The sequence below is a fragment of the Eumetopias jubatus genome, unplaced genomic scaffold (assembly GCF_037043125.1).
Source record: "Eumetopias jubatus isolate StellerSeaLion01/CBP00866 unplaced genomic scaffold, mEumJub1_p1.0 scaffold_3, whole genome shotgun sequence".
NCBI lineage: Eukaryota > Metazoa > Chordata > Mammalia > Carnivora > Otariidae > Eumetopias > Eumetopias jubatus.
In genome coordinates, this window is record NW_028274809.1 from 66,756,343 (window position 1) to 66,768,936 (window position 12,594).

A 12,594-nucleotide genomic window follows, 5' to 3' on the forward strand; every position below is an offset into this window, starting at 1 on the left:
CATACTTTCTTAATAAGTCCTGCATGCCTCTGAGAATCCGTCTCTAAATAATGTGTTTCTTTGGCAGGTAATTGCCAATGTGTTTTTTGGTGGGAATCTTTCATCGGTCCTCCACATTATTGTAACAGTGGTTATCATTACTGTAGCCATGTTTACATCATTGCTGATTGATTGCCTTGGAAAAGTTTTAGAACTCAATGTAAGTATATTTAAAGATTTACACCTCCATTTCTGAAAATCCCTTTAAAAAATAATGTTTACATTTAACGAAGGATGTATTTTCCCTAACAAAGGTATCAGTTTCTGAAATGAAATGAAAATGCGTTTGTTATGTAGTAATAAATCTTACAATGATGATTTTGTGTACTTTATAAGGCTATTTACTTTTAGAGCAGTGGTTCTCCCATGGGGGAGATTTTGCTCCTCCTCACCCAGGGAACATTTTTGTTGTCACAGGTGGATAGGTGGGTGCTACTGGCATCTATTGGGAAAGGCTGAGGATGCTGCTGACATCCCTACCATGCACAGGACAGCCCCCATCATAATTATCCAATCTAAAATGTCAGTGGTGCTGGGGTGCCTGGGTGGCTCAGTCGGTTAAGCGTCTGCCTTCGGCTCAGGTCATGATCCCAGGGTCCTGGGATCGAGCCCCACATCTGGCTTCCTGCTCAGAGGAGAGCCTGCTTCTTCCTCTCCCTCTGCCTGCCACTCTGCCTACTTGTGTTCGCTCTCTATCTCTCTGTCAAATAAATAAATAAAAATCTTTTAAAAAAATAAAAATAAAAACAAATAAATAAAATGTCTGTAGTGCTGAGGTTGAGACACCCTGGTTTGGAGCACTTTTTCATATTTTATTTTCTATAATACATAAACATTACTAAAAACAGCTACATATTAAGTGGATCTGGAAGTTGCTGCATAAAAATAGGTCTAGAGGAATTCATTAAATATGTGTGAATGAAGATAATTATATCCATACCCCGCATTCACTTACCACAGCCCAAGTTCTTTTTCTTTAAAATATTTCGTTTCCCTTTATAGACTTTCCCTCATAATCTCTACTGCTCTCTCCCAAATCTAAGTCCTTGTTATATCACATCTGAATTAATACTGGCTCTTTGTTTCAACTAGCACATATGTAAGTTCTGCTTCCAGTTTATCATGACAATACTTAAAAATCTCCACTTTCCTACCAGAGCAAGCATAAACTCTGTCCCCTCTATAATCTGACCCCATGCCTTCTATGGAAAGTTATTTACCATTTACTTTCCCAAATCCACCTTTAGCTCTAGTCAATCTTATTTGTGGCCTATGAGTAAGCCATAGTAATTCTTTCTTTTATCCTTTGGCTTATGTTTATTCTTTTATAATTATTATTATCCTTTTATTTCTGTCCAAATCTTACAAAGATTTAAGGTCTAGTGCAACTTCTAACTCATTTATTTGTTGATCAAGTATATATTATTACTATATAATTGAGATACAATGATGGGAGGAAATCAGAAAGGATCTATGCTTTCATGGAGCATACAATCTCACAAATAAACATGAAAAGTTCAGCTACTATGTAAATCAAGAAGAAAAGAAAGGAGAGAGATGGATTCCCAAAAGACATTTATGAGAAAAGATCAATAGGATTTTGTGACAAAGGGGATAGAGGGACACATCAAGAATGACTCCTTGGTTCTACTTTGTGGAGCTGGGACAATGATGCCATCTGGTGAGAAATGAATAGAAATGGATCTACCACTTCAGAGTCATTAATCTTACTCTTCTACAATCTTTATGGAATTTCTATTCAGAAACCCACCACTTAGCATTTATTAATTATGCACCACAGGGAGGGCAGACTTTTACAGATGGGATCCCAAGTCATTATTTACTCACTCCATTGAGAGTTGAGGGATAGGTGAAGGTATTATTGTCAGTGCCCAAGATACTATTCCCTCCAGATGCCATCTGGATTTGAAGTTCCAGACAAAATAGATTCAGTCAGTAATACACTCTTGGGGATGTCCTCGTAGCAGGGTATGTGAAGAGTAGGGAGTAGGCTATTTCCCAAAACCACAGGAGCCTGGGGAATCATCTATTCCACCAGCATTGGAAAGAAAGTTCATAGGAGAGATGCATAAATATCAAAGGTAACTTTCACCTACCTCTCCGTTTTGCATAGACCAAAGTCTCAAAGGTTCATACAAAATCATTTCACATTCCAACCTTGATCTATGTAAGTGGATGACTGCTACCTTAATGCACTAACTTGATTTACGTATTGTCATCATGTATCATATACTGTCTGGATTGTCCATAAGCTTGCCTTCCCTACCAGAGAGTAAGTTCTTTGAAGACAAGAATGATATTTAGCTGCCTCTTCCATCCTCCACAGTATATGGCATAGTGCTAAGAACACAGTGCTAAAATTACTGCATGGGCAATTGCCCCTTGGGACCACAGATCAGGAACTATTTCTACCAATGTTCCTGGACATAAAAGACATCCTTTAGTGTAGCACTGGGATAGTAGGTGTTACCAAAAATTGATGGCATTAACAATGATAGTAATCTTTCATCTGTGCTGAGGTATGATCAACCTCAGATTCCCAGATCTGTTTTTTCTTACTTTGTTAAATGTCTCATTTGAGTTCATATTTAGTTGTTTTTTTTTAATATTGTAGAATTTTGATATGAAAAAATGTTTATCAGCTGCCTGATAGCTCACCACATGTTGATAGCCTAACAATTTTTTATTCCCTTTAAATTAAACAAGCATATACATATTGCTTATTTTTTAGTAATGATATATTTTTGTAAACATTACCCTAACTTTCTGTTAATTGCTTATCTCTCTGACACTTGCACAACAAAATTGTAAGCACTTGATTACATTAAATATTCCCTATTGTACTTATGTTGAAAGTTTTTTGTGGTTAAGACAGAATTCTGGGGGTGCCTGGGTGGCTCAGTTGTTAAGCATCTGCCTTTGGCTCAGGTCATGATCCCAGGGTCCTGGGATCAAGTCCCCCATCAGGCTCTCCGCTCAGCAGAAAGCATGCTTCTCCCTCTCCCACTCCCCCTGCTTGTGTTCCCTCTCTCGCTGTGTCTCTCTCTGTCAAATAAATAAATAAAAATCTTTAAAAAATAAAAAAAAATTTAAAAAGACAGAATTCTGGTATTATAGAATAATAAGGGGGAGAATATTGGGTGAATGTCTATTATAAAGCCAAGATCTCAGCTGGTTGTGGAAGACTATTTTAAAAAATTTAAAACATGATTCTAGATCCTTAGGCTTCTTTTAAAAAACCTGGTTACATAGATATTCATAAAAAGACAATTAAATAAGATTTATTTTAAGTTGTCTGTTACGATCTAATAACCCAAGACAATTACACTAGGTTTAAAGAAATGAGCCCATAACTATTTGGTCAATTAATTGTTGGCAAAGCAGGAAAAAATATCCAATGGGAAAAGACAGTCTCTTCAACAAATGGTGTTGGGAAAAGTGGATAGCAACATGCAAAAGAATAAAATTGGGCCATTGCCTTACATCAAACACAAAAATAATTTCAAAATGGATTAAAGACCTAAATGTGAGACTTGAAACTGTAAAAATCCTACAGGAGAACACAGGCAGTAGTAAACCATTTGACATCAGCCATAGCAACTTCTTGCTACATATGTCTCCTGAGGCAAGGGAAACAAAAGTAAAAATAACCTATTGGACTACATCAAAATAAAAAGCTTCTGCACAGAGAAGGAAACAATCCACAACACTAAAAGGCAACCTATGGAATGGGAGAAGATATTTGCAAATGACCTCTGATAAAGGGTCAGTATCCAAAATATATAAAGACCTTATAAAACTCAACACCCCAAAAATGAATAATCCAATTTAAAAATGGGCAGAAGACATACAGAGAGCCAACAGAGATATGAAAAGATGCTCAACATCACTCATCATCAAGGAAATACAAATCAAAACTTCAATGAGATGTCATCTCACACCTGCCAGAATGGCTAAAATTAACAACACAAGAAAAAATAGATGTTGGCAAGAATATGGAGAAAGGGGAATCCTCTTGCACTGTTGGTGGGAATGCAAACTGGTGCAGTCATTCTGGAGAACAGTATGGAGGTTCCTCAAAAAGTTAAAAATAGAACAACCCTAAGACCCAGCAATTGCACTACTAGGTATTTACCCAAAGAATACAAAAACACTAATTCAAAGGGATACAGGCACCCTAATGTCTATTGCAGCATTATCTATAATAACTAAATTATGGAAACAGCCCAAATGTCCATCGAGTGGTGAATGGATAAAGAAGATGTGGCGTACATACACAATGGAATATTACTCAGACATAAAGAAGAATGAAATCTTGCCATTTGTAACAACATGGATGGAGCTAGAGAGTATTACGCTAAGTGAAGTAAGTCAGAGAAAGAAAAATACAATATGATTTCACTCATTTGTAGAATTTAGGAAACACACAAGCAAAGGGAGAAAAAAGAGAGAGGGAGGCAAACCAAGAAACAGACTCTCAACTATAGAGAACTGATGATTACCAGAGGGGAGGTAGGTGGGGGATGGGTTATACAGGTGATGGGGATTAAGGAGCGCACTTGTGATAAGCAACAGGTGTTGCATGGAAATGCTGAATCACTAAGGGCATTTTATGAGAATGTAATAAAATATAGGATCTCCATTCTTTTACAGATCACCTGAGCATATGTTTTTCCAATCAACAAAAGTCTTTTGGCATGCACAACAACATATTCATATCTTTACTCATCTCCCTTCTTGTGGACATTTGTCATGTTTAATAGAGCCAGATGAGGCATCATTTCTCTCAGCAACTAACGTAGTCTGGATCATGCAACACTTTAAAAGTACCTAAAGCATGCTGTGTTCCACTTCAGAATGACAGTGTGAGCTAATATGTATCGATTACTCTGTGCCAAGTGTTTTGCATGAGTTATCTTCCTTAATCTGTATTAGTTTTATAGATGAAGAAACTGAGGCACAGAGTGATTAAATAGTTCACACTAGCTGTAAGTGGCAGAATCAAGATTTGAACACAGGCTTTCAGCCCCTATAGCCCACATTTTTTATTATTATGCTAGCCTAAGGTTTCCAAAAAAAAGGCTTTAAATTATATAAAATAAGCAGATTCATTTCTCTATCCAAATTTTAGGTTAAAAGCCTCTACATTAAATTTACCTATAAGTGAGGTTAAGAGTAATCCATAATATATATGGCTAGACTTTAATAATGAGTTAAAATCAATACCAGGAGATGAAATAACATGGAACTGAAAGTTTTTCATGTAAATTAATTTTTAACTAATAGCTTTTATCTCAGTTAACAATGTACTCTAAGAATTCTTTTCTACTGTGGTGTCTGAATCATCGCTAAGTAGAATAATGATCTTCACTAATGAGATGTGTAATAGAATCAGACCTTCAATTTGTGAAGTTAGGGAAATGCTGTTACTTACTATAACTAGAATAATATAGGATAAATTATTTGGAGTTTTATTAGTACCTAATAAAAAGCAAAACCCCATTTAGAGCTTAGCTTCCTTTTTATTTCATTGTTTTCATAGCAGTAGACAACAATGACATATTTTCCAAAGGAAATACACCCTCCATTTTAAAGGATTCATTTTAGAAGCAAATAAAATAAATAGAAGTCCATTCGTGGTATAAGAATCCAGGATCTGGGCACTGATGTTACTAATAGAAAAAAAAGGCATCTACAGTAATTGGGCCCTATGCATTTTTTACTCACAGTACAAAGAGAAAAGATGAAGCAGCTGGGGCCTGTGGCCAGAGTAACCAGCCCAAAAAGCATCCTGCACAGCTTAAAGTAGAAGGAAGCAAGCAAGCCAATTACCCAGCACCAGCCCACATAGAGAGATACATCATCAGGGTGAGCAAGGCATAGTCCAAGCTGCCAAAGACCTCCTGAGTTAGAGTTTCTCTTTAAGGTACAGGAATACATTTCATGAATCCAAACTGATTACAAAGTAGAAACTTAGAAGAGGTATAAGCATTCTTTTGTTTAGTTTTCAGCTTCCTTGTATCCTTTGAGAAGTTTTCTATTCTGGTAGGAGAATTCAGTTAAGTTCCCAATTTGTACTGCCAGTAAAAATCTTCAACACCTTCTGTTATTTCCTTACAGCAAATTGCAGAATGCCCTGGCATCAACAGTATTATTATCAAAGGACAGTGCAGCCCTGCCTTTAAAATAAGGCTATATTTTATTATCCCTTTAATGAAAGGATATTTACATCCTGTCAAGCAATTCCAAAAATTATTCCAAAGCCAGTGGTGTATTCTCACACAAGGCTATATTTAGTAGATCAAATAAGCAGGACAAATTTACAGGAAAAAGAGCAGAAGGAACTGCTATATCATTCTACTGATGATCTTGGGTCCTAACAACAACCTCTAGCAAGACTGCGCTTTCAAATATTAAGAAAGTAACTGCTATCTAGACAAGATACTCAACTGGACTTCTTCCAGTACAAACATCAGCTATATAGTTTTCCCACTAATTGCTACTTTCTCAACTCTTAAGAATTATAGCATAAACAGAACACCCATTGCTTTGGACTGCCCAGCAAGTTAGGTTTGGAAGTGTCCCAAAATGCTGACTGATGACAGCTTCTTAGCAGCAGCTGGTGGCGGTTTTCATCCTGATAGCACTTTCAACACTCTGAAGTTCCAGATGAATTAGCTTCACATGTTTGTTCCTGTAAAGAGAAGAGACTCTATACATATACACACCCTCACACCCACATACATATATTTATATCTTAATTATTTTTTCATTGTTTTCACAATTTTTTCAAAGAAATCGAAGGATAATAATTATTATAAACACAGATGGAGTTCTACAGTATTTTTCTTAAAAGAACATTGTTAGTTTCAAGTGTTTCGAGACAAAGGAGTCCATAATTCATTCAATTCTTGCCATGTGAAAACTAATTCTTTGTATCTGTGTACCTTTGTAGGTATTCATTTGTATGCAGATACCATGAATGGGAAAATTACATTTTCCATATATTTTAAATGAGAATACACTTTAGCACCTCTTTTCTCACTCGTATCTTTGGCTATAGACATATTTTCCATAAAGTGTGGTCCCTCTTATTCTTCTCCAAATTTTTAGATAGTGTCTCAATAGTCATTTCATAACATATTCCAACCAACTGCCATTTCTCTGGACTTCTATTTTTATAAAAGCTAAAAAAGCTATATTTTTGGAATCATAGTTGTAATATTCCTGGCCTGAGGATGGCACTGAGTATAACAGTAATTTTAGTAAATGATGATATTGAGAAAATATTTCTTTTAAAACTATTTTAAGTTATCTGTTTTTTACATCATCCAGCTTCAAAATCAGGTTTGCGATTTTGCCCTGGGGAAATCTACCAAATAATGTGTCAAAAAGCATTTAAACCTTAGGTGATAGGTGTATAGAGTTTCATTATACTATTCTTTCTACTTTTTGTATATTTACATATTTCCATAATAACTTTTTGAAACATAGCAAAACATGTACTTTATGGAAAGCTTGCTTTTAGTTTTAAACCAGTATCCCATTTGTTATTGTCTGTTTTTAAAAACTTATGTTTTATGGCTTAAGAGAATGTCATTTGTTATACAATTATATTTAATATATTTTAATAGTATGTTATATTTTTTTAATATATAATTAACATTTAATATAATTTTAAAACTATATTGCCTAAAATGCATTACATTTTAACATTATATCATTTGCAGTGTCTAGTGCAAATTTAGCTTCCTCAAAGGGAAAGTATCTTTTCTTTGAAGTCAATAACTCTTGGTATTTTTTTTATTTTGTTAGGATTTATTTATTTGAGAGAGAGAAAGAGAGCACACACACAACGTGGCATTGAGTGGGAGGAGGGGCAGAGAGAGAGAGAGAAAGAGAATCTCAAGCAGACTCCCTGCTGAGTGCAGAGACTGACATGTGGCTCCATCTCACGACCGTGAGATCACAACCTGAGCCAAAATCAAGAGTGGAGGCTTAACTGACTGAGCCACCAGGTGCCCCTCTTGGTATTTTTATAATAGACAACACTATTCCCCATAATTTTCAATCTGACATGCCCCCTCAGGTTGGACTTATCCATAAGCTAACATAGGTGAAGGTGAATGAGTCATAGTCATATAGTTATGCTGTCAATTTTCTAGGGTACTTAACATGTTTAGTTTTACTTGAAAGAGGATTATGAAATGCTATTTCATATTAAGTGCCCTCGGGGTGATAGTTTTCATTTCTCATACAGAGGGGCACCTACTTTCACACCAACTCAAGAAAGAGGAAAGATAATATCCCCTACACACTTCCCGGAAGTCAGTCCCCTCTTGTACATATATGACAAATAGACTGCTCCCATTTGAACAGCATAATAGTTACTCAGCAATTTGAAATAAGAATGTAAGAAAATGTGATGTGCTGAAAATATGGGACATTTCAAGAGTTTGCCAGAAGTTGGTCTTACCTTCTGCTTTATTTTCTAAATTATTATTTTCTGATCATTTTTTTCTTAAGTCTGATACACTATTTTATTCGAATCATTTGTAAATATATCATCAGAAAGGGGAAAACCTATTCCTAAGTCTTTATTGGGTTATTCTTCTTTCCCTTGGTTGATTCAACTAAACCTATTTAACTTTTAACATGTACAAAGACAAATACATTTTGTAAATCTATTTCAAAAACTGTCCAGGGGCACCTGGGTGGCTCAGTCGTTAGGCATCTGCTTTTGGCTCAGGTCATGATCCCAGGGTCCTGGAATCGAGCCCCACATCGGGCTCTCTGTTCAGCGGGGAGCCTGCTGCTCCCTCTCCCGCTCCCCCTGCTTGTGTTCCCTCTCTCGACTGTGTCTCTCTCTGTCAGATAAATAAAATCTTAAAAAAAAAAGTCCAAAGAATGCTCCATTTGGTAACATATTGTTATTTCTTGTTTTCAATATGCAGGGTGTGCTCTGTGCTGCTCCACTAATTTTTATCATTCCATCAGCATGCTATCTGAAACTGTCTGAAGAACCAAGGACACACTCAGATAAGATTATGTCCTGTATCATGCTTCCTGTCGGTGTCATGGTGATGGTTGCTGGACTAGTCATGGCCATCGCAAATCCTCAAGACTGCACCCATGGGCGGGAAATGTTCTACTGCTTTGCTGACAATCTCTCCCTCACAAACATCTCAGTTTCTCATTTTCAACTGACAACACAACTTTCAGTTTTAAACAGCAGTACTTTTCAATGAGTTGACTGCTTTCAAAAGTATATATGTTTTGAGAGACTTGTAAACGGCATCACATTCACACAGGTTTTAGTCTGTATATTATAAAATTATTATTTTGGCATTTATCAAGACTTAGTTTCCTTTACTCATTAGTCCAATATAAAAGATAATGAGGAAAAGAAAATTGAATGTATTTTTTTGTTTTATTGCTTTATTTTAAACAAAATTAATATTTTGTTTTAATGACTGTACTGCCTTAATCTCAGCTGCAGGAGGAAAAGTGAAGCCCTTGGCCCTTGCTGCCACCCTCTCAAAGCATTATTCTTTTATTCAGTAGGTGAGCCAACATACTGCACTCCCAAATAAGTAGGTGATTGTGGGTTGGAATTTTGTGTGTATGTATCCTGTATGAGAAAAAATTTTTTGTGTCTTTTAAAGTTTATGAATCGAAGAGAAGGGAAACTGAAAACTATTAAAAGGAATAGATATCCCAAGAGAAAAATGAAAGTCTCCATTACAATTTCAGCAGATCCCTTGTTTAGAGGGGAGTGAATCTCTGGAGAAGTGAGTAAAGTTCTTCCCATGTTAAGAAGCATGAATAATAGACTGTACAGAGCAAGATGTATGAAAAATCAAAATTACCTCTCAAGTTCTGATCCTGTGGGAATACAATGGTAGTGCCAATAAATAAATTATAAAGCAGGGGGGGGAACCACAAGTTGTTCTCAGGCACAAGCCCAAGAGATGGGTTATGTGTCAGCTTTGGACCTGTTGAATTTCAAGTACTGATGGGAGTACACAACCGGAAGCTGAACTTTGAGACTAGAAGCTTGTAAGAAAAATCAGGGCCCCAGAAGAAGGATTCTCACTCCTCTGGGATCCTCAGAGAAATTCTCAAGAGTGCTTGTTGGCTGGATTTTCCAGAAGCAGATGCTGAGTTGGAGTTTGGCATGAGGGGTATTTATTAAGGATCATCACTAATGGAAGAGAGGCAGAAAGCAGGATCGAGAGGGCAAGATGGAACTGCAAGGCAAGGCAGGCCAACAAAGCCTCAGCCAAGTCCACGGGAGACTGGAACATATGTGGCCCATCATAGTTGTCCCTGTTTGGGTGAAATAGCCAAGTTTTAATACCACTGCCTCCATCTGTCCTTCAATGTGGGTACCTGTGGAGGCTGAACCCTTGGCAGCTCTTTGCAGCTGAACAAACCCTAAAGGAACTGAGAACTGGATGCTGTCTTCTGGTGGCTGGGGCACCACATGCTTCCTTGTAGGGGAACTGGTAGGCACAGCTGTGTCCACCACAGTGGCATTCCGTTTTTTAATGAGGATTTTTTAAGTATCTTTCATGAGGATTTCACATCTGATGCTCTTTTTAAAATAACAAGAAAATCTGGGACCATCTGGACAGCTACCCTACTTCAAATCACCCCCAATTTTCTCAACTTTTCATTTGTATTTCAAGTTGACAATCGAGAGCACTGTATTAATTGTTGCCAAATAGAAAATATCGCAAGCAGAGTTAATACACACATGATGTGTTTGTACAAATCACGGCAAAAGAAAAAAAAACCCACGGGAAGTGTATAAAGGCTAGTTTCACCGTGGTTTGAATAAAGAAGTGGTGAGAGCTGAGTCATCATGTGACTCAGTAAGACAGGCCTGTTGACAGCACAGAAAGCTGCACCTTAGGCAGAACCATGCTAGGGCTCAGGGTGTGATGTTTTTGCTTCAATAAAACATGATCCGTGCGCCTCAGTTAGTTTAAATTCTATTGGCTGTATAACTTTTCTGTATTTAATTTGTAGATTTGTTTTTTTATAGTTGTTTAAGAATCATAAGGTTAAGAGGTTTGTGCCTATTTTTAGACTGATACATGTTTTGGTAAAATAGTAATAAAAATACTTTCACTCCATATTGAGGGAATGTAAGAAATTTTTGCAGCAGTCTATCCCTACATTACTCAAGACTGAGAAACACTGACCTACATAGTTATTAGATAAAATCACAAGAGATGAGAGTTCCAAGAATGTACAAAGAGAAGCACATCAAGGATAATGTAATTTAGCACTTAACCATCTATTATCTTGTAGTTTGGGTATTGCTTCAGATACCAAAAGTTAAATTAACCTTGACTGTTTGAGTAGGTTAAAAAACAAAAGAAAAAAACTCCTGGTAGGAACCGAGTATCACATTAACGCCTAATAAATATTTGTTCTGTTTTTTTTTTATTCCTAATCCACTGTAGAATAAAACTGCCTTACATGAATTACCAACATCTTTCAAATTATGATAGAATAAATTTTAGAAACTCACATCTATTTTGCAAGAATACTTGTCTGTCTCTTTATTTCGCCACCACGCAAAACTTCGAGAACTAGCCCCCATCTATTTTCCGCCTCAATTTAATAAGAGATTTCTACTGAAACTCATTCCCTCCCTGCCACTTCTTGCCCTTAACAAAGCAACTTGAGGATTTAAAACCAATTTCTGAGGCTGGGTGATAGACATTGGGGAGGGTATGGGCTATGGTGAAGGCTGTGAATTGTGTAAGACTGTTGAATCACAGAGCTGTAGCTCAGAAACAAATAATACATTATATGTTAAAAAAAAGAAGAAGATAATAAGAAGGGAAAAATGAAGGGGCAGAAATCGGAGGGGGAGACGAACCATGAGAGACTATGGACTCTGAGAAACAAACTAAGGGTTCTAGAAGGGAGGGGGGTGAGGGGATGGGTTAGCCTGGTGATGGATATTAAAGAGGGCACGTTCTGCATGGAGCACTGGGTGTTACACACAAACAATGAATCATGGAACACTACATCAAAAACTAATGATGTAATGTATGGTGATTAACATAACATAATAAAATAAAATAAATAAATAAGACCAATTTCGGAAGTTGTCACTACATTTGGAATTATAAAGTGCTTCTTAAATTAAAAAGAAAGGAAGGGCATAGTATCTTTACACACTAATGTAAACATCTAACAATACATTTCCATCAAAGGTACGGACTGGATGATACCCATGTAACTTGTGAATTGGATCCTTGTCCATGTAACAATTTATGATAGGATCTTTTATCTCAACCCTAACTTGAACCATCTTCAAATATCAGGGAAGGTAGACCTCTTGCCTCTGCCTGTTTCCAATGGTGTCAAGCAGTAATGGTTGCCTCTTGTCTTTCCTATAAGAACCCTGAAATCCAGGTTATCCAACTAAGAAAATCCCCACTAGTCCTCTGCTGAAGACATATTGCACATATCAATTTAATTAAAGATTAACTTATCGGACAGGAGTAGGCC

The 12,594-nt window shown here is 36.6% G+C and overlaps 1 protein-coding gene across 1 annotated transcript in view; it reads left to right on the forward strand.

Moving 5' to 3' along the window:
• Window positions 1–11,601, forward strand: part of SLC38A11 (solute carrier family 38 member 11) — a 53,716-nt gene extending 42,115 nt beyond the window's left edge. Inside the window, exons 11-12 of the mRNA XM_028121356.2 lie at window positions 68–199; window positions 9,015–11,601. Coding sequence (XP_027977157.1) covers window positions 68–199; window positions 9,015–9,308 — 426 coding nt within the window. The 3' untranslated portion in view covers window positions 9,309–11,601. The remainder of the gene's footprint in view (window positions 1–67; window positions 200–9,014) is intronic.
• Window positions 11,602–12,594: the final 993 nt, after the last annotated feature.